The following is a 24,190-nucleotide window of genomic DNA, read 5'->3' as shown; positions in this document are numbered from 1 at the left end:
TGACTTCAACTTACTCTTCATGCATTTCTTTTCCTTTAATTGTGTTGAGTAAAAGTTTCAAGCTACATTTTTCCATTGTTTTAGTTTTGAATGTTTTTATCACTGTAATTTCCTGTACTTTGGCCTAAAATATAGGACATGGTTCCTATTCTTTCTGAATTTCAAGGATAATGATAAGACTGAACCAGGGTAACCTTCTTTGTTTAAAATTACCAACTCAATCACACTAAATAGTTCTCAAAGTATTTCACAGGCAGTATTATTTAGACATTTTTTAAAAAAATAACAAATTCGGGGTACCTGGGTGACTCAGTTAAGCATCTGAATTTAGCTCAGGTTATGGTCTTGCTGTTTGTGAGTTCAAGCCCACCTGAGGCTCCATGCTGAGCGTGGAGCCTTCTTGGGATTCTCTCTCTCCCTCTGTCTCTCTCCTTGCCTCTCCTCCACTTGTTCTCTCTCTCTTCCCAAAATAAATAAACTTTAAACTAAACTAAACTAAACTAAACTAAAACAAAACAAAATAAAATAAAATAAAATAAAATAAAATACAAAACAAATTCATCTAAATCTGTGATCAAAAGGTTCCTGATGGGAGAGTATTGTCATTTGAGGAAATTTTATATAAAAATAAAGTTAATATTTTCTGATTCTCCAGAGTTTAACCTAAAATTTTAGGTTACAGAAATATTTAGTAAAAATAGGTCAAATATTTTACTATTTTTACAATACAAATAGGATATGTATTAATCTCAAGGCTTCCCTGTGTATAGTTTAAAAAGTATTATATTGAGGCAAAATGTTATAAACCGAACTTAATGCAAATAAAGTGGCTTTCGTAGTTATTATGTTATTCTAGAAATAAATGCATATGATTTTCAAAATATTGGGAGTCATAGACTGTTTTGAGAATAGAGCAATGGTAATTATTACTGAATAAGTTCACCTGTATATGCTTGGTACAATTGCAAGCATTCAAATTAAAGAAGTTTCATATTCCATTGACTTGATGACCTTTTTCGAAATCACTTCATAAAGCTGAATACTATCTGAAACAGTTCTGTGCCTTACAGCTGTATGATAAGTTGACAAATGGTAGTTCATTGTAGCCTAATTAAATCATGTTTAGGGATTGTGAATAAATACACACATTTCATCACAGAACTATATACCTATGTTACGTGCTATATTTCCTGGAACTAAATAATTCTCGAGACTGAAAAAAAGAAAAACAGAAACAAAGACTCAATACAACCACACATGCACAATAAAACTGCCAGAAAGAATCATGCGCCTAAACCACTTTCAGAACATTGAACACAAATGGCTAGAAATATGAACAGTTTTAAGTTTAAAGACCTGGTGGGCTATAAAATCCCACTAAACTCAAGTCCCATTGCTTATGGGTAAATTACAGAATTTTAAAATAATGTATGTACTGTTTCGTGATTTGAGTATTTGATGCAAAGGACAGAGAGAGACAAATGATGTGAGCTCTGTATTTTTTTTAGGAAACTACAAATCGTTAGGGAGAATTTTGAGCTTCTCTCTATCCACATCTATTTTCTAGCTGTAGAGCACATGCCCAGAGTCATTTAGAATTGTCAGAAAGGAAAAGTCCTTTTCTTTATAGTAAGGTAATATATGGGTGGCTCTTGTGGCCTGTAATTGCAACGGGAAGGATTCATGAAGTTCCTGAGATGAGAGCTGTTTTTCAGATAGTGGTGCAGTATTTTGTGCAAAGGTTGTTGTATTTTTATGTTTATTTTCTCAAAGATGATTGTTATCATGAGTTCCTCTTAATGTTATTATCTAATATCAATATTGGTCATTATGAACCTGAATATAAAATCAAATTTTTCTTTTTTTGTAATTCTTGTTAAAGTTTAATACTTACTACTTACCCCACCCAACTGCCTCACCATACTTTTTTTCCTTTAAAAAAAGAGGCTGTTCTGCTGTTTACAAGGAGGCTATATAGTCTTGGTATCATATTCTCTTTTTGCCTCTGAAATGTAGTTGTTTACTCAAGGAAGTGGCAAACATGGTGGACCAGAGTGTTCAGATCCTTGATTTAATTGCTTGAATTCCAATTGATTTATGTAGAAATGCTAGGCCATCACTTTGTAGCCATGTGTAATTTTGTCAGTTTTTCTAATTTCTTTTGATCTTGGGCATGAAAGATTTTATATGCTTTCACAGAGCTAAATTTTATATCTCTGCTTGTTGGTATTATTTTATCCAGATGTTTTCATAACTTTTTCTCAGTAATAGTTGTGTCTGAATTTGTGCCTCAAAGAATAGGAATTCAATATTTACTGATGGGTTTAGCCATAAAAAATGCAGAAAATTTCCTTAGTAAAAAATGACTTACAAGTATATTAAAAATATATAATATACATCTTTTAAATTAAATGTCTTTTTAGGGATATATAGGTGTATATACTTTCTGAAATAAGAAATATATAAAATATTATATATATAAAATCTCTATATATTGAACCAATTGATGGAAAATTTTTTGCACCAGTTGATGGAACTTTTTCTTCCCCCATCCTTTGAATTTTAAGTCAAAGGTTGAAGTAGACTGTTGACCTTGTTCAATCCAGATCTTAAAATTCTCTTTATCTCCTCCTGGTAAATTGACCTTTGACTCCCATTAGCTTTATTTATTCATATTTTTCCGCATCTTCAGAGTCCTAATTATTCTGAACTTTACACTGGTTGTTCACTTCTGAATAGTTTTAAATAAACTATAAATATTAAAAGCCACAACTCACAATGAGGAGGAAAATCTACCTTTTCAAAGATCTATTCAGTCCTGGAGATTTTTATGAACAAGTCAGTGTCTGAAAGTTATTTTCATAAAAATTTCTTTTCTATATCAACATATAGACAAAGGACATTAGATAGAGACTATAAAATCACAGGGAAAGAGTAATTCTAACATGTTTTTTTTTTTTTAAAAGAGCAGGCAATCCTTAGCTGGTAGAAAAGAAAATACCATTACTCAACTAAAACTTGCCTTCCCAAGGAATATGACAAGTTTCAAAAAACGGTAAACGGTAACAAGTAGGGGCGCCTGGGTGGCTCAATCGGTTAAGGGTCTGACCTTGGCTCAGGTCATGATCTCATGGTTTGCGAGTTCAAGTCCCACATTGGGCTCTGTGCTGACAGCTCAGAGCCTGGATCCTGCTTTAGATTCTGTGTCTCTTTCTCTCTCTGCCCCTCCCCTGCTCAGACTCTGTCTCTGTCTCTCAAAAATAAATAAACATTGAAAAAAAGTTTAAAAAAAAAAGCGCTAACTCAAGTAGTAATAGGCTTCTAAGAAAGAGTATTTTTCAAGAAAAAAAGAAAAGAAAAGAGTGATCAAATTGCTTTAGAAGACTCTTGGGACAGACTAGATATTATTTCTGACACCTGAATAGTTTGTTGTTTGTTTTTTGTTTTTTGGTTTTTTTTTTAAAGTAATCTCTAAACCCAACATGGGGCTTGAACCAACCCTGAGATTAAGAGTCACATGCTCTAGTGACTGAGCCAGCCAAGCACCCCTGATGCCTAAACAGTTTAAATTAACTTCAGAAAAATAGGAACTATTTGTCAGCAGTTAACACAACTCAACAGATTTTCCCTAGCATAAAATCCGAGAGTATAAAATCCTTGTTGAGAATGAATTATCTAGATACATGAAATGTTTCTTAACAATACTTAGAATATCCTACAGTGTCCCAACATCTTTAGGAAGAGATATAAAAATGTGCATAGCATTATGCGCAAGTGAAGAAAACATAAATCTGGGGCAAGAAATCTGATTTCTTTTTGTTTTCACTGCTTCTCTGTTATTTACTTTCAAATTATTTACTGAAAACAATTGGCTGATCCGTTCCCCACATCATTTTTGTGAGAATATTCTCTGCAGTCATTTTCTGAAATAGGAAATTATATATTATTTTTTATAATTAAGAAGTGACACATGTTGTAAGAAAAATATATAAAATAGTATCTAAATATAGCCCAATAATATAGTGTGAGCATTTATATTTGCAGCCTTTTATGTGTAACTTTACTGCTAACATTTCCTTCAAAGAATACTTTTAAAACACATTAAGTGTACATAATAAAATCCGAGAGAGAATTATTTTCACAAAGGGCATGAGCCAGATGCTTAATAAGAATTAAAAAGTATTTATTGGTTCTGACAAGAAATGTAAAAGTAGGCTTAAAACGTGACTAATGCCATACATCAGAAAATTTTATTACCCTTCTCTGAAAATTGGTGTCAACCTCAATAAATTACTGAAGTTCTAAATGTTTGGCTAATAGTATAGACTGTGGCACTGTTAATGTTGAACCCTCAGGAACCATTTGATAGAAATAAGAAAGTATATAGAAAAATATTCGCTCTCTGGCATATTTTTCTCCTTTCTAATTTTGTAATTTAACATTTCAACATCGTAGTAAGTTGCAGGCATTATATAGATCATTTGTTCACCAGATTGTAAACATCTTTTTCAGAACAAAAGTTAACAGACAAGGAATTATGTGTATGCATTACTTACAAAACAACTAACTGTGGCTAATTCATCCAAAGTTGTGTTTGGGGCATCATATATCAAATAGGCAAAGTTTTATGCCAGAATGTTTGGTACAACTTGGTCTGTAATCAGCACACATTCAAGAAAATTTAATGTTTTCCCTTCCATTTCAGGCATCAACTCCCAATTGGCTTATAGCATTGCTTCAGGTGATAGCCTCGGTCAGTTTACAGTGGACAAGAATGGTGTACTGAAAGTCCTTAAAAGTTTGGATCGGGAAAGTCAGTCCTTCTACAACCTGGTTGTTCAAGCACATGACCTGCCACAACTTCCAGCCTCCAGATTCACAAGCACTGCCCATGTCTCCATTATTTTGTTGGATGTAAATGATAACCCACCAACATTTCTTTCCCCTAAATTGACATACATTCCAGAAAACACACCTATTGATACTATTGTTTTCAAAGCTCAAGCAACTGACCCAGACAGTGGCCCAAACAGCTATATTGAATACACCCTGCTGAACCCTTTGGGAAACAAGTTCAGTATTGGGACCATTGATGGTGAAGTGAGGCTCACTGGAGAACTGGATAGAGAAGAGGTTTCTAATTACACTCTAACAGTGGTGGCTACAGACAAAGGTCAACCAGCTCTCTCTTCATCTACAGAAGTTGTAGTTATGGTGCTTGATATCAATGACAACAACCCTGTTTTTGTGCAGGCCTTGTATAAAGTGGAGATTAATGAGAACACACTTACTGGAACAGATATAATACAAGTATACGCAGCAGATGGAGATGAAGGTACAAATGGACAGGTTCGCTATGGCATTGTTGATGGTAATGCCAATCAGGAATTTCGCATCGACTCTGTCACAGGTGCCATCACTGTGGCTAAGCCTTTGGATAGAGAAAAAACTCCTACTTACTCACTAACTGTTCAGGCAACAGATCGGGGAAGTAACCCCAGAACTGACACCTGCACTGTCAGCATTGTTCTACTGGATATTAATGATTTTGTTCCCATGTTTGAGCTATCTCCATATTCTGTGAATGTCCCTGAGAATTTAGGGACACTGCCCAGAACAATTCTTCAGGTCAGTGTATTTAAATAAAATAAATGCTATGTTCACCATAAGACATCTAATTTAAAAGTCAACACTCGGGGCACCTGGGTGGCTCAGTCAGGTGAGTGTCTGGCTTGAGCTCAGGTTGTGATCTCGTGGTTCATGGGTTTGAGCCCCACGTAGGGCTCTGTACGGTACAGCACAGCTGTTTTGGGTTCTGTGTCTCCCTCTCTGTCTGCTCCTCCCCTGCTTGTGCCCTGTCTCTCTCTCAAAAATAAATAAACATGAAAACTTTTTCAAAAATAAATAAATGTCAACCCTTTCCTACAGTGTTCATGCTTCACCCACTCTCTTCCTCATTGTCTCCATAAATGCTTACCTGCAGATACAGGAAATCTCGAAAAGGAAAGATTTATGAAAACTATACCCAAGAACTTACTGATTTCCTCCTCATAGATTAAAATATCGCATTACAATTATGTTCTTTTGTGGATACTCATGTTGCACACTTTTATGTATTTGTGTATTTTGACTTGTTTCACTATAACAGTAATATCTAAACATAGTGAGAAAATAAAATGATGTAAATGTTTGAAAACTTGGTTACAAAAATTCTACTCGCTCGCCTCCTTACCTAGATGGAACTTTTGTTAAAAATTTTTGTGAAGCTTTCCAAAGATACTATAAGTTGATTTTATATATAGTTTTACACAAATAATACATACTACTCTGTACCATTTTTACTTTTTACTCGAAACTTAAAGATGTGTCTCAGGAACCTTTTAATATTGGTACATATGACTTTATCTCATTTTATTTAAATTTATTTATTTATTTTGAGAGAGAAAGTGTGTGAGCAGGGGAGGGGCAGAGACAGAGGAAATGGGAGAATCCCAAGCAGGCTCCAAGCTGTCAGCGGGGAGCCTGATGAAGGGCCCAATCCCACTACTGTGAGATCATGACCTGAGCCAAAATCAAGAGTCAGACGATTAACTGACTACCCAGATGCCTCTACCTCATTATTTTTAATGATACATTTTATTTTGTGGTGGACATTGTGTTAGATTTATTCACATTCCTGGCATGTATTATTCTCTCCTACAGGTGGTGGCAAGAGATGATGATCAAGGTCCTAATAGCAAACTCTCATATGTTCTATTTGGTGGTAATGAAGACAATGCTTTTACTCTCTCGGCTAGCGGAGAACTTCGAGTAACACAGAGTTTGGACCGCGAGACAAAGGAACACTTTGTCTTGATGATCACAGCTACAGATTCAGGTACGCCTTGTCTGGTTATGAAGAATTTCTTCACAATATAAATAAATAAAAGTATATTCGTCTACCATGAAATTAAACATTTATTGAAGAATTTATGAATTCTTGGCACTCCAATTGTATCTATATAATTTATAGCAGATATATCACTTTGTGAAATTTGTGTATAAATATCTAAGTGATAAAGGCTTGAGTACAATACAAACAGGGCTCTATTCCTGTAAGACCAAATGTTTCCCTGCCCACTTAGCCATCACTTTTGAGGGTAATTTGATACTCTACCAATTAAGCCATGAGGCATTTCAAGCACTTTCAGCTTTAAAACATTCAATGGTTCTAACTGGTCATAGTGGGTAATAAAGTGGGTCCAGAGTTCTTCATTAGTCGTCTAGGTTTTGTAAGTAGCCATAATAGGCATTTGATGAAGCCCCACAGAGCTCCAAAAGGAGTATCAGTGAGAACGTGGCATCCTCACTGAGTTAGCAGCATAGTGGACTACCATAGAAATAATGAAAAACAGTATACGCTAAGATTTAATGTCTGTAAGCAGTAATTGTGTAAAGTTGTATAGCAGGTGGTACAAAATACAATCTATTAAAAAATAATATTACTATTTACCACCATTTTGTTTTGCATATATTGACTCTCTAAATACTGAGACTTCTAATTCAAAATTGAAATAATTAAAAATTTGTCAAAGGAATGTTATGCCTTGAAGAAAGTATGTATTGCTTAAATATTTGTTGAATAAATGATTGAATGAATGAATTGATCGTTGAATTCCAGAGGCATTAATGAATCATGAAACATTGCCTTATGTGACATTCATTTATACAAATAGCCACACAACTTATTGTTTAAGGATTAAAGAATTTGATAATGTTGACATAGTTTCTAAAATTTTGTTGAAATCGCTTGAAGCCAAAAAGATTTGTTGGAACCTCAAAGGACTAAAATTATATCTATATCTACGTATATAATTTTATATTCATGAATACAGTATATATTCATGTAGATTTGTGGATACTGATACAGAAGAACAATTTTGAGTTTACAACAGTCCTCGTTTTACTGTTGTTGAAAGGTTTTTGATGAACATGGCATTAAGTTTTTGTTATATATGACCAATTTTGGAGTATACAATATATTGTTTCCGGTCACCACTTCTCATAAAAGAGCAGGGGATTTTGAGATTACAGGTCATGATCGATTTATATTCGGTATTCAGATGATAGTGCCAATGATTATTAATTCAGGTGGCTCTTATATATTATTTGCATTTACTCTTGGGATTGTCATTATCTGAGACTATTGCCTACAGAGAAAACCACAGTCTCTGCCTTTTTGAAAATATGTGTGAATGACCATGTTATATTTTTGCAAACTATAAAATCCTGAGGAATAATGAACAGAATATGGTGTGGTAACCATGTAAAGTTTAAACCAAGTTTACCTGAAACATGTTTTATTATGTGCATAGTCAGTAATGTGCTTCATGGTCAGTAGGCACAAAGGGTAAGCATTCTTATGTAAGAAATACAGTCACTACTACATTGCTCATATCAATCCAGTATTTCAATAGTCACTTGGATAGAAGAGAGAAAAAAATTGAGTAGACACTGGTAGTCAGATATTTACAACCAAGGTTTTATTACTAAAACACCCCAGTCTTAGCTTCCTTCTCCAGTTAGTACTGGAAATGTGTGGTCAGTTCTATGCATGCGTGAAAACATAGCCTTTGTAAAAGTGAAGTGGGGAAGGAGAAACCAGGACCAGAAATCTAGCTGGCTAAGGCATCAGTCACTATAAAACCTGTGCACAGAATGTGTGTCACAGAGAAGTCATCCCTGGGTGGGAAGCAGGATGTGATTGCAAGAGTTAGGTTGCAGCGCAGGGTGATCTGGGATGAGCAGGCACAGCCCACAAGTTCTCCATCAGAGGATTTGTACTTTGGAATATTCTAAGTCAAAAATCATGGTAGAGAAAGAATGTAACCATGTAGACAAGAGTGCTTGTTTTCAACCAGGGGATTCTGGGAATTTAAATTATTTTTGTATGTCTATGTAGTCAAGAGTTGGGGGATATTGTGAAGAGGAAGGAAATATATATTTATATATATGTATATATATATATATATACATATATATATATCTCCATATCTATATCTATATCTATATCCATCTGTGTCATGCAGTATAACAGGTTTTACAGACATTAACCCATTTTTATACATCACTTTTCTTTATCATCTCAAAACCTTGCATGTTATTTTGATTTTACTTACAGTAAACCCAAACTCAGTGTGGTTAAATAATTTGCTCAGGATCACACAGCTATGTGGCAGAGTATGATTCAGAACTTAGCATAGCTTACTTGCAAGTTCAGAGTATACTGAATTTTTAGTGTGTAAGCAAAGTCAAATTTGAAAAGAATAATATTGATTGCCAAAATTATTTTATTTGCAAACCAAAACTTAGTATTAATCTGTATAATAAAATGATAAAAACTTTCATTTTGAATCTGGTTTGAATTCTGGTTCTGTCATAATTTTCTTTGTGATTCAGGCAAGGTGTACTATCTCTCTCAATTTCAGTATCTTCTTCAGTACAATTGGGATAATAATAACTAGAAAGTAGTTTATTATAAGGTTTAATTGATACAACCTATGTTAAATTGCTAAATATGCCTATAACATAGTGTATATAATGATTTTAATAAGAATTGTACTTCATACACTTTAAATACTGTAAAATTCTTAGAAATATTTGCCCTGTCCCTTACTACATAAGTATTATTATTAAAAGATGTATAGATGTATTGGTTTCATAAACATTTTTTAAAAATTGTAGTTCACATTAAGTTTCATTTTATACTTCACTACTTTAGAAATGTTTAGTTTGTAGCAGATATTTCTTTTCAACTTCCAAAGAATGTATTTTATAGTAAATGTTTCACTATTCAAGAAGACCACAGATTTTTAAAACTATAGTTCAACCAAAATACAGTTAAAGAGGATTTTGTGGACTGACCAGCAAAGTTAACCATCACTTGTAGTGCTATTTCTCCAACAAAATGACAATATGGAAGGGACATTTCATTTGGGGAAAAAAAACAAAAACAAAAACAAAGACAAAAAATAAAAAAACAAAAAAACAAAAACCTTGAAATTATAGAGCTAAAAGTGTTTTCTTCTAATAGACATGGGTGAATGAGCCTGTTAGGAGTAACTTTCACGAGGAGGAGATTCAATAAAACATTGATCTACATGTGCAGACTATGCAAGAACCAAGCCCTGGTTCCAGCGAGTCAAACTGATGCCATCAGCCTTGAGTCAGAGGAAAATTGGGGATCTAAAATTCTTTTTTTTTTTTTTTTTAATTTTTTTTTCAACGTTTATTTATTTTTGGGACAGAGAGAGACAGAGCATGAACCGGGGAGGGGCAGAGAGAGAGGGAGACACAGAATCGGAAACAGGCTCCAGGCTCTGAGCCATCAGCCCAGAGCCCGAGGCAGGGCTCGAACTCCCGGACCGCGAGATCGTGACCTGGCTGAAGTCGGACGCTTAACTGACTGCGCCACCCAGGCGCCCCTAAAATTCTTAATATCAGGACAAATAATAGAAGTATAACTCTAATTTCTAGAAAGGATTATTGGCACTACATGAGAAATGGAAAGACCATGTCTGTATTGATTCTGCCAAATATTGAGATAGGAGTATTGATAAGTTATGGAAATTCAGATTATCAGTAAAATTAAGGTATTTGGAAGTTTGTCATTTAGTGCCTTAAATATGGTGTTAGAGAGCATGATGGGAGATGTAAATGAGATTCAGCATTTTGGCAGCCTGGAAATTAGAGAATTTCTTTAAAAAAATTTTTTTTTATGTTTATTTAGTTTTAAGAATGAGAGAGACGGAGCGTGAGCAGGCAAGGGGCAGAGAGAGAGGGAGACACAGAATCCAAGGCAGGCTCCAAGCTCCGAGCTATCAACACAGAGCCCGATGTGGTACTTGAGCTCACAGAACTGAGATCATGACCTGAGCTGAAGTTGGACACCTAACCAACTGAGCTACCCAGGCGCCCTGAGGATTTCTTAAACTTTGTCCGAAAGCACAGATTTTGATGAGAGTGTTTTTTTTTTTTTTTTTGAGTTGCCCTGATATGAGCTCATGTGTCTGAGGCCCCTAGACAAAAAGTACTTAGTTAGGTATCTGAAGATCACTTAATATGGATCATGTAGGAAACAATCAGAAGTTGTGTGGGAAGTTGGACTGAATTATTTTAAAGTCATTAAAACTCATATGTGACAATGATTTTATATGCCATTAATTTGCATACTTTGGGTATCACAAATAAACCATTTTTGTGAGAGAACATGAGTTTGAGGTATCAGGCTTAAGAATCTGCCGTTTAATCTTGTATTCCCACCATGAAGTTTCTGACACAAGATTTAAAATACAGATTCACTTCTTTGATTTAAAAGTCAAATTGGTAGGTGACATGAGAAAACTCAGAAAAATATGGCAGCTTTAGATCCCAGATGCCATGTTATTCTCAAATTTGCCATGTTCTAAGGACCAGGAAATATCAAAGCATTCTAAACAAGAAAAAAGTTTGACAGTTTTATTCTAGCCCACAAATTACTTTCCCATTGCTTTTTAAAAATTCTTACCTGTGGCAGCCCAGAGATAGGTTAACTTTGGCAATATGGCAATATTTGAATCAGCTGTTTTTGTTTTTGTTTTTATCAGCAAACCTTTAAATCTTTGAATATTTTTGGGAGAGAAAATACTAGCATTGCATTCTCATTTTATTTTTATTTACTGACTGCATGAGTATAAAGTAGCACATCTGGAAACTCTCTACTCCTGTCTACTACTTAAAATGAGCTACAACTGCACTATCACGTGTGTGTGGGGCTGAATGTTACATTGCTAAATAACAAAACCAGAACAGAGTAATATAATTCGACCTCATTTTTTTCCTATAGGCTTAAATTATTAAATGGTAATGTAATGGGTTGAAAGTATAACTCAACTCAGAATAATATTGTTTATAATTAAAAATATAAATATTCCCCTTAATTCTGTATTCCTGTTATTTTTTCTAGAAATAGAAATAGTTTGTACCAAGTACCAATTCCTAGGAGGCTAAAGCTTCAGCTTGGCACAGTAATGCAGGTACTACAGAGAACCCATCACTATGTGGCTGCTTTTAAGAGGGGCATTGGCTATAAGGCAGTCAATGCCCTTCACAAGATTTAGCATTCTCTTCCCAAGTAGCCTTCCTTATGAGAGTCTTCCTTACCATTGTCTTATATATGCAATAAATAAAATAATATGAGTTTAATGTAGTAAGTTGCAGTGAATTATCAGGGAGCCCAAAGCAATAACTTAGAAAATTAATTCAGAGAATTCAGTTACAAAATGGAAGTATATCCTGAGGTAAATACATAGCTTTGTAGTTAAACTGAAGTTCAAATCTCACCTCTACCATTTCTTAGCCACATAACCTTGGTTAAGTTACCCTCATGTTCATATTGATAAAATGAATATACCAATTTCTACATGAAAAGCTTACTGGCAGAAATAAATATGAGAATGATTTACTTTTAGGTTTAATATTAGTCAGCTTGTTTGCTGAACATCTCAAGCTCAGTAAGCCCAGATAAAATTTTTTGACTCCCTACCCTCCATAAATTTCTCTTTGTCCACAATTTCCCAATTGCTGTTATCCTTCTTCGTTCCCTTTTCTCTGTATCCCCACATTCAACAACTGCATTGGCAGGTAGATTTCTTCCTTAAAAAGATATTGAAAAATATCCTGAATTTTTCCACTTTTCTTAATTCCCACTACCAACACCTTGGTCTAAGCCAAGACTAATATAATAGCTCCCTAACTGCCTAACTCTTCTCCCCAAAGTACATTCTTCAAGCATCTCGTGAACTTTGAAACTATAAATTAGATCATCATGCCCTATCGCTTGCTTAAAAACCCTCCAGTGGTTTCTGAGAATAAAGCCTGAACTTCTCACCATGACACATAGCATTCAGTGACCTGGCCTCTGTCCGCCTCTCTGACTTGGTCTTTCCCCACCCACTGCCACCTTTATCAGGCACCTGCCCTCCCGAACTGGGCAGGCTCAGCCACTGTCACCTCCAGCTCTGCATTCAGTGTCATCATGTTGATGGGTTGACATCAGCCAGTGTGGAAACATTTGACACACAGAAACCAGTAAATGTCACCAATCAGGTGACTTGCTTCTGGAGGGTAGTTGCTGTCACTTTTATTGCAAATTGACAATGTCAGATAATTTGGCCTTTAAAAATTGCCAGCCTTCTTCTGCATTTGCCCCTGTTTTCAGGTACTTCACTCTGTCTGAAGTGTTCTACCCTGTAGCTGGCTTTTTCTTTTTTCTTTTCTTTTTTTTTAAGGCCAGACACATTCATGTTTTAGTTATTCTGCCATTATATCTAGGTGAGATGTCAACTTCTCATAAAAGACTTATCTTTTTTTTTCTTTTTTTTTTTAATGTTTACTTATTTTTGAGAGAAAGAAAGAGAGAGAGAGACAAAGTGCACGCAGGAGAGGGGTAGAGAGAGAGAGGGAGACACGGAATCCGAAGCAGGTTCCAGGCTCTGAACTGTCAGCACAAAGCCCAACGTGGGGCTCGAACTCACAAACCGTGAGATTTTGACATGAGCCAAAGTCGGACACCTAACTGACTGAGCCACCCAGGCGCCCCTCAGAAAGGACTTATCTGACCACCAATCTAATGTAATCCCCTCTCTCCAGTTTTACTATCACTTTGCCTTGTTGTGATTTTGTCTTAAAACCAATTATTATCTGAAAATCTAATATCATACATGAGTGTGTGGAGTAATCAAACTCTATCAATAGATATCCTTCCAATAGAATGTAAACTTCCTAAGTCTTGTGCCAAATGAATTGCCAGAGGGGCACCTGTGTGGCTCAGTAGGTTAAGCATCTGACTCTTGGTTTTGGCTCAGGTCATGATCTCATAGTTTTGTGAGTTTGAGCCCCATGTCAGGCTCTGGGCCGACAGCGCAAAGCCTGCTTGGGATTCTCTCTCTGCTCCTCCCCCACTCGTGCTGTCTCTGTCTTGCTCAAAATAAATGAATAAACTTAAAAAAAATGAATTGCCAGAAACACCCAGAACAGAACCTGTGACATAACAGGTGCTTACTAAACATTTGTTAAATGATAAAATGATTTAATGGGTAAAAAATCATGATAATCAATCATCACCATCTTGTTATTTTAATATGCAACTGTTATTTCATATTTTATTTACCAGACTTTTAGTTTATTGTTGTATATTTATCACTTGCAGATTTTTCAAAGGTCCTACCAAAAGGAAAAGCACCAATCTTTGTAAACTCATGGCTGAAATTCCAGAAGTTTTTCTACATTGGTTGTGGTCATTCAAATTGACCTATGCTTTGAAAAAACAGCACAAGTGTTTAAGGCTCTGGAGTGTTTAGTGTGATGTGATAAATTGCAGTCATATGTAAGGACCCAGTGAAGCATTTTATGGCTTTAATTCAGTTTCAGATACTTAAATACTGTTTGAGCTATGTTCTCATGACTTTCCCTTGAACCTTCTGGATCTCATTCAATTCTGTTATCTATTAGATGTTTCTAGGTAGGTCTTGTTCTACTCTGTGCTGTGCCCCCTACCTTTTCTTAATTTAATTCACTAATTCGAAATCTGCATAAGAAGAAATTATGTGCATTTGAAGTGTTACCATTTAGCAATTCTTTAATACATGGGCTTCCCAAAACAAAACAAAAAAAAAGTGTGAGCCTTCCATATCACTCAAATACCCAGCACCTTTTTAGCTATAGAAATATGTCACATGTATGGTATTTAGCCTCACATGGCTTAATAATAAGGGCCTATGACTCTTCATATAAACGTAATACGAAAACTTTCACTTGTTTTGACTTTTGTCATGGGAATTTTGGTGTTTAGATAAACCGTTCCAATAGATATACATTTATACAAGTAATTTTTTCAGGTTTGATATATATATGTATATACATACATTCTTTTAATGCAAGATTATTTTCTGCCCTCACCAGAAATTTTAGAATCTGTGAGCCATTACTGTCTGCCACTACTCTTTCAGGGAACTGAATTAGTGTGTGAAAAAACATTAAAACAAGGTGATATGACAATAGAGGGATGTTTGTTGTATTTCAGTGTGTAATATGGAAGGATTTTGAAAGAGAACTATATATGAAACACTTTCAAATTAGAAAAATTTGACGTAAAATAATAATTTTATAGCCAGAGGACTTCTTGGAGATGAACCAGACCATTTTCTTTATATTTGAGATAAGAAAAATGAGGCCTGGAATAATTAGGCAGTTTGCCAGAGCTTGAAGAATGAGACTGACAGAGTCAAGAACAATATCAAGGATTTCTGCCTGTCAACTGAGTTCTTGCTCATGTATACTGTATTTATGAATTAGGATCTGCTGACTCTCTGAATAACACAGATTTCCAAAAATGCAATTTTAATAAAGCTTTTTTTCTTATATGTTGTTCATTGTACTCTAATGAATAAGACATTTAACTGTTATTTTTATTTTTCCAAATACATTGAATCAAGTTCAAAATATTTTTAAGTGAAGCCAAATTAATTAGAATCAGTAATTTCAATATTGATCTTTTGAAAATAGGCTTAAATTTAGCCATTGTTCGAGCTAAATTGCTAGGTAGGAGAAGATACAAAAAAATTCATTAGAATTTCCAGGTAGAAGATGAGAATATTATCAATGATCCCAGCCAGCTGTCATTTTGCATTTATTAAAATCAAACCATGAAGCTAATTTTTTAAGGTATTTATTTGTGTTTGTGTGTGTGTGTGTGTGTGTGTGTGTGAGAGAGAGAGAGAGAGAGAGAGAGAGAGAGACAGAGAGAGAGCGCATGAATGGGGAAGGGGCAGAGAGAGAGGGAGACACAGAATGTGAAGCAGGCTCCAGGTTCTGAACTGTCAGCACAGAGCCCGGCACAAGGCCAAACTCACAAGCCACGAGATCATGACCTGAGCCAAGGTTGGATGCTTAACTGACTGAGCCACCCAAGCACCCCCATGAAGCTAATTTAATAGACCTTATACGTAAATTCTGATTACAGTCAATGAGATTCTTCTGCTTCTATAGGCTATATTAATGTGTAACAAGCATCTTGATATTGTGTTGTTATGAAGTTAAATAAAGCAGGTTAAGTGGCACAGAGTGAGGAACTGGAGGATAGTATAGTCAAGAAAGTGAAATGTGGAAATCCAGGGAAACAGTGTTGCTGGCAGATGAAACAGCCCTGAGGCAAGGATGGAGTTGACCACACCCAGAGAACTGCAAGAGGTGCTGGATGGCTGGACAAGGGTGAAAAAAAAGACAGTCTTGGAGGATGGAGGAAGCAGAAGCTAGATCACACAAATGTTTTAGGGCAGGGTAAAGAATTTTAATTTTGTTCAAAGAGGTGAAGCCTTGTTAGGGTTTTGGACAGAGAGTGCCGAGAGATTTTGGAAAGATCTGGTTTCATGGAGAAGTGGTGGTAAAGAGCAAGAGCAGAAATAGAGATGGTGGTTAAAAGACCATGACAGCAATCCCTGAAGGAGATAATAGTATTTGGCATAAGGTGACGGTGTGGACGTAACGAGCTAAATATCTTATCCATTTTGAAGATAGAGCTAGTGGGACTCGATGATCGAATAGGAGACGTAGGAAGTTAGGAAAACAGATAAATCAAACAGGAGTCCTAGAATATTTGCCTTAGAAATTTGGAGACAGGAGGATAGAAGAATTTTAAGATAAATTATCAAGAACTAATTTTTGGATATGGTATATTTTAGATATGAGATATCCAGTGGAGATGTCAGGGAGATATATATAAAAGTTTAGTTCTTAGAGAAGACATTGGGGTAGATACAACGTGAAAAAGTCATAAACTTTCCATTCCGTGAATTCTGAGGGCTTGTATGTGCCAGAATTTGTACTATATCATCTCATTTAATCTCATAATGGCACTGTAAATTAGACACTATTATTCCAATTTTATGAATTAAAAGAAAAAAAATAAAACTAAACATTCAAGAAGATAAGCAACTTGGCTTAGCATGCAGCTGTTTTTCAGTGAAAATGGGATTTAAAACTGGTAACCCTGTCAGGGAAAACATTTCTAAACCATTACTCACTGCTTCCACATATTAGCTTGTCTACTGTGATATGTTTTGCATAGACCACATTTATAAGAATTTCCTTTCTTTGGATTCAATGTTATTTTTACATTTAAAAAAAACCCTTAAAAACCAAGTGGTTTTTAGCCATTAAAACAGCTTGCAAAATAAGAATATTCATAAATTTGAAATCAAAGGATTGATATTCTTCTTAAATCAGGAAATGCATGTCCAAGGGTTTTAGAAAGTGTAAAACGAGTATTAGATATTTTTCTAGTATACAATATGTGTGATACACACATATGTACACATACAATGAATCGGTTGTGCTATGTGTGTATGTTGGCATTGAATTTGGAGGTGGGAAATTAATCAGTTCACAAATACGTTATTCTTTATCTGTTCTTGGTCTAATATACAAAGGGATATAGAGATATTCTGTGTATAGATTAGACTAAAAAGTTTAGTTATGAAGCATCTATGTGTCAGCATAACTAATAGGTCTGAGGGGAAAAGTTCAGTTATTAGCATTTCTAATTAAGGACATTTATCATATGACTGAAAGAAGGCCTAAACTTCATTCTTATGCAGGGATAGAAAATTACTTTTTAATGGAGGGGAAACATGATGCTTTTGCAAAAGTTGATTCTAAAAGCTAAAAGGGCTGATAACTATGCTTTATTTTCTTGGAGAAGATATGATGACATTTGAATGAATGCTATCTGTCATATTGTTTAAGCTGAGACAGTCATTGCATTACAAATGGCTCTATAATCAAAAGAGAGGTCAGAAATGTGGAATATGACATTTTACATTGGAAGATGGTTGTTTTTTAAATGTTCCAGAAAGATGGCATTTTGTCAGCATTATTTGTGGGAAAATGTTGACGAAGAGCTTGCCTTGTGTATTATGATGAACATTTTTAATAATGAAAATTGCTTGAAAGCTTTCCACAAGGCACCAGTGGTTCCGTAAGTCAGATAGAGCCAGGATTATCTTCAATTACAAAAAAAAATAATTGTATTTAACTTGTTGTATATTTGCGTCTAAGGCAGTCTTGGTTATTTCCATCAGAGTTGCTGAAAGAAATTTTTTCCACAAGTTACTGATCTCATAAGCTTTTGTTCAGCAATTCATGAATCAAACAGTATCCAAACTAGTAGACAGAAAGAACCTTCACAGAGCTGTACAAGGCAAGAGATTTGTGTAGACCAGATAAGCCCTCTACAGCCCTGAACACACCTGATCTTGTCTTATCTCAGAAGCTAAGCAGGGTCTGGCCTGGTTAGTACTTCAACAGGAAGAGCGAGGACATTATACAGGGCATTTGCTGATTGGTTAAAGTGAGGTTACTTTCCTTATAGGCATAAGGAAGACTTGGAGTGAGCTAAGGTAATTTGTGCTGAAGAGGCAAGTACTGGTTGGTTAACCTTTGTTTCTGGAGAACTGAGCCAGACACTTAATTAAGTTCTGGTTTGCTGATGTGACACTTAACATGAATGAGTCCATCTTGGGCCAAATATGCTTACTTTAACAAAATACTTGTCCTAGGATGAGAATTTTATTTCCAAAGTTGATAACAATTGTTTTACTTCCTCTTATTTCTAGTAAGACTTTGTACCATGTATGTTAGTGACATTATATTATTATAAATTATTTATTTAAATACTTTTTTTTTAAACCAGGTACTCTTTAGTAGGAAAAATTCTTCCTACATAGAATTTCATTTGTATATTCACTAGATATAAATACAAAAACAAATGATTTAGCTTCTAAAATTGTTAAGTAAAAGCTAGAATTGTCATTATGTTGCATAGAATTAAAATTTAATAAAATAATTTCAGTTAGATTTTATTTATTCATGTAAGCTATAAATACGAGTGGACAAAGGACCCAACTTTGAAATGGATACAAACTATTTGCAATATTAAGGAAAATATTTATATGACTTAAAAAATAAACATTAAATGTCGTAAAAACTGACCTCACTGTGAGAATTTTTTTTTACTTTTTCAAAAAGTCTTTTCATTTTATCCTGATAAAGCATAATCATTTTGTAGTGTGTTTTGATCATTATTTCATAAATATATAATTAGATATTTTAACTAAGTAGGCAGGAGGCAAGTTGTGTTTAGCATTTGAGGTAGCCTTTAATGTTTCAGAGTTTCAACATGTATTGAGGATTTTCTTTTAAAGTCCTCTAAAAAGTATTCCTCTAGACATGCTTTTTGTGCGGGATAAAATATTTTGTTAACATTATATATTACTTTATAAAAATTTTAAATTGTGGCTATATATATATATAACATAATTACCATTTTAATTATTTTAAGTGCACAATTCAGTAGCATTAAGTACATTCATATAGTTGTGTGACTTTTCAGTGTCATTTTCATAACATTATTAAATAGTTTACCTTTTTTACTTATCACTTCTGTTTAGTAAAAGAATTTATCAAGGAAATATGGTGTTTTTGGTAAAGATTCCTACAGCAATAATTTAAAAATCAAGTGTTATCTAAGAGTATATATACCTAATTTATATAAATATATTTGTCAAACTAATTAGCAATAATAAATTACATTATAAATGTTATTTTTAAAATACACAGTTTCTGTTCGTATTCGAAAGGTTCCATACTTATTTGCTTTATACATTTGCTGAATTCAAATTTAAATCTAACCACACAAGGTCTAATGTTAATATAGAACGGCTGAAATTTCAGTAGATTTTCAGCAGACGGCTTACTGTGAGAAAAATGTGTTTACTTCTTGGGAAAGGAAAAAAAGAAGCTAATACTTTACTACAACAAACACACATCCAGAGGACCTATTCACCAAATGTTTGATGTCAAGAATGAAATCGGCTTTGTTGCAAAGCAACAGATTTTAGTTAAGCAAAAATTTTATTTCTGCAGAATAGTTTTTTATGTTTCATGAAAGTATGTTTAATTTATAAGGGTTAACATAAAAAATGTAATCTGCCTGCAGTTTGAACTTTAATTACTCATTTAGACTCATTTATTACACTTACTAAAAATGTATTTTCTGATAGAGCAGTTGCTTAAAACTTTTTTCTTTTTAAATCTCATTTTAAATTAACTTGAACTTTATGTTGATATATTTGAGCATATTAAGCCACCAGTGTTAAAAGCCAATATCCACTTAATCATTTTCCAAATTCAAAAATATAAAATATGACCCACACAGAGCATGAAACTACCATAGTATAATGGATTATCAGAAGATTAAGTTGTAAACAGTCTCTGTGTGTGTGATTTATTTTCACACCCTTTTAAAAATGCTTTTCAGAATCATATGCATTGTTTGATATTTGCTCTAAAAATTTCAGAAGGTTTCTACCAATTTACTCATGTTTATTTTTACACTTATATATATATGTATATATATATACATGTATACAGATGAATGTATACAATACATAAAATTATACAAAATGAAATTTGAAGTTCTTCTTATCTTCCAACTTATAAGTATATTTCAAATGTCCACCGCACCTCCTCGCCTCTATAATTATAAATTTCTGAGGCCTTGACCTTTTATTTTATTTGTACCTTCAACCCTTTTCATTGGCTCACTGTCATCTGTCAGGAGTCTGTGTCACTACATCCTGACTCTTCTTTCTGATTGTGTCTCTTTTTCATAAATCAATCCAAGATGAAATTGAACAATCTTGCTTTATTATGCCACTGCCTATATAATTCATCATTAGCAGACCTATTCAAACTAAACATTGGTCCCTAGTATTCTGATTCTTCTCCTGGGATTCAGTATTAATTGGGACCCTCTGTTTTTTAAGTAGGAGACTACCTCCAAAACGTTGACCTTTGTCTGCAGTTTTCTTCTCTGACCCCAGCCTTAGGCTAAGGCCTGTATTCCCAGATGTATATTTCTAGAAGTATTCTGTTCTTTGAACTTTCAGCCAGTCACTAGACCAGATTTCCATATACAGAATCAGAGGAGGGGCGCCTGGGTGGCGCAGTCGGTTAAGCGTTGGACTTCAGCCAGGTCACGATCTCGCGGTCCGGGAGTTCGAGCCCCGCATCAGGCTCTGGGCTGATGGCTCGGAGCCTGGAGCCTGGTTCCGATTCTGTGTCTCCCTCTCTCTCTGCCCCTCCCCCGTTCATGCTCTGTCTCTCTCTGTCCCAAAAATAAATAAAAAAAAAACGTTGAAAAAAAATTAAAAAAAAATAATAAAGAATCAGAGGAAAAGACTGCAGAATGAGAACAAAGTCTAATGGTATGCATTATGGGTTGACATAAAGATGAATTAAATAAAATTACTCCTGCTCTCTATTAGCTTATAACTTAACAGAGGATATGACAGAGTACATTGATAGTAATAATAATACAGAGTAAAACATCTATAGTAAGAATGGCATTGAGTTCAAAATTGGCTCTCTCTTTCCACTATGGCTGAATATAAATAAATTGCTTAAATTCTTTGAGTCTCAAATTCTTTATCAAAAAAAAAATAATACCTATTTTATGGAATCTGTATATTAAATGAGTAATACGTATATAAATATATATATATTTACATGATCTCAAGTAAGTGTTCAACAATATGTATATACAAATATATATGTATATATACATTTATATTTCAATTTATAGATAAAAATATGGGCTACATTTACACAGAATAATTAATATTTCAGTTTTTCGCATACTAATATTGAGGCTTTTTGGTAACTTGCAAGCAGAGACAACAGATAGTCGCATGTGTCAGCCTAGAGCCAACAGAGAGGTGTGGACTAAATATAAAGTAACAGTAGGCATTGTGCTGCACTTCACAAGGGACATAACAAAAACTGTTAGGACACAGGAACATAAGGATCCTAGACCACTTCCTCACATAGTTAAGAGGGAGAGAGTTTAAAGACAACCAAACACAGAAAAGCAACGATGGAAACATGGCTTCATCATTCAATTAGCAGATGAGAGGAAGTGCTAAAATTTATGTGGGCCATCAACTAGGCCATCATCTGATGTAGGCCATCATCTGAGACCAGTGATGTAGAAATAAGATTTATGTGAAATCAGGGGTGTTCCATTTTTCTCCTTTGATTTCACTTTCCTGACTAAAGTTCAGAGGCAGTGACTTCCAGAGCTCACGCTATTAGTGGACAAGGATGAGATGGGATCTGGTTGCTTGGCGGTTAGGTCCCATTCCCAAGAATAAAAATAAAACATATTGGAAGCAGAATTCAAATTTAGGGTTAATTAAATCTCAGTAAAAGACTTAGAAATTTAGAACAATGTGTTTGTAAGGTTTCCTTATAAAATTGAAAAAAGTAGATAAGACCTGCATGCACATCCTTTGGGGCAACAAGAAGGGGAGGCCACTGGACAATTGTGGTTCATTCTGACAATTCTTGAAGAAAATAGGAAAAGAACCCTAAGTGCTTATAAACTGGGCTGTGGCAGCTACTAAGAGAAGCAAAGGGGGCCCTTTGCTTGAGAAGAGCTCCCATGTGGATATGGGATCACCTATGGGGCTACTTCTCAAGCTGGGACCATCTTGTTGTCACTGGTGTGCTTTTAAAATCTTTTGGAAAATTAGGTATTCTCTGGTATGAAGACACTGAGATTGAACTTGCTGAATATTTTCCTGGGTAAACAATGTTTTTCTCTTTTTGCTTACTAATTCAGAAAACACATCAGCAACCATATTTATGTAGTTTAGAGACAAAGAAAGAAATCACATGTTCCTGACCAAATGAGTTAGTCATCATTTTATGTGGTTTTCCATATATGTGTCATCAGACACTTTAGAATACCAAGGATAAAACCTTTGCTTGGCAGTTACTGGGATACTTCTTAACAAGTTTAAGTATTGTTGATTAGAGAGCAATGGGCATACCAGAAATATTTAGGTCTTCTTTAAACTCTCACTGTAAAGTACCAAATTTTTTATCTTTAAATTTCCAATCAACATGTCCTTCACAAAGTTATGAAAGGTTTGAGAGCTAAGTGTCTCATTTTGTTACACTACAAGGGAATCATTAAGAAGAAAGGATGACTCAAAATATTTTCCTGAATAATATTATCATAGAGCTGAGTCAAAAGTTTCACTGGAGAATAAAAATCCTGAGAACTATAAAATTGAAATCTTTAATATTAAGAAAATGGACCTTCCAAATGTAAAGTTTTCATTTTTCTTGTGTCTAAAGCAAGTACAAGAACAAGGAATACATTTTAACTATATACCAGTCACTATCCTTAGCATGTTACATTTCCCTCAGTACCTCTTTGGGGTATGTTCTATGCTTATTATTCCCATTTTACAGAAAAGGAAACTGAGATTTAGTGAGTAGAGTTCAATGTCAGTAAACTATATAAAAGAGCCCTCCATATCCTCCTATCCTTTGCTTCTAGGGACTTGATTTAGTTATTCCCTCTCTCAATACATCCTAGTGTGCACACTGTCCTTCCCATGGCATCCTCTTTTGCCCACATGAAAACACAGTTATCCTTTACTTACCTTTTTTTTTTAAATGTAACTAGTGGAAGAGATACCAACATGATGCAGATAATTAACTTCCATTTCACCAAATTGTACATAATTAAACATATATAAGAGATTTAGTCCAAACATTGATCATCAATGATACCCCTGAAGGTATTTAGTTAGCTTTAACATGACCCTTATGAGAAATTGAAAGTCTCTGACAGGAGTGTTGTCTCCAAATGCCCCACAAACTTCAACTGGCAAATAACTAGGGTCTATCACCTATGGACTTGGGGATTTTCTCCAACTTGTGTCTTATGTTGTTCTCTGGGCCCAGCTTGTTCAGAGTCCCAGCACATCTCACTGAGTGGTACCCATTCAGTCGCTAGCAACACCTTTCAGCTTTTTGCCAGTGGCAAACAGCTTCACATCCAAGTCCCATGGATTAAATTCCAGCTCTCTCACTATGTCTATGGCCTTGAAAAATCATTTAATCCAATTATCAGCTTTTTTAAACATATATTGGGGATAGCAGGGGTACTAACTGATGAGGATTACACAATGTAGTCTATGTAAACTTCTTAAACCAGTACTTGCCTACCTAAGGATATGATCATTATTAATATGTTGAGTGA

The 24,190-nt window shown here is 34.6% G+C and overlaps 1 protein-coding gene across 1 annotated transcript in view; it reads left to right on the top strand.

Annotated features, from left to right (window-relative positions):
- FAT4 (FAT atypical cadherin 4) overlaps positions 1-24,190 on the top strand; it is a 175,353-nt gene that overhangs the window by 94,791 nt on the left and 56,372 nt on the right. The window contains exons 5-6 of the mRNA XM_043568869.1: positions 4,706-5,628; positions 6,703-6,877. Of these exons, the coding sequence (XP_043424804.1) occupies positions 4,706-5,628; positions 6,703-6,877 (1,098 nt within the window). The remainder of the gene's footprint in view (positions 1-4,705; positions 5,629-6,702; positions 6,878-24,190) is intronic.

Source organism: Prionailurus bengalensis, chromosome B1 (assembly GCF_016509475.1).
Source record: "Prionailurus bengalensis isolate Pbe53 chromosome B1, Fcat_Pben_1.1_paternal_pri, whole genome shotgun sequence".
NCBI lineage: Eukaryota > Metazoa > Chordata > Mammalia > Carnivora > Felidae > Prionailurus > Prionailurus bengalensis.
Note: the sequence above shows the minus strand (reverse complement) of the source record. Positions and strands in the feature narration are given on the sequence as shown.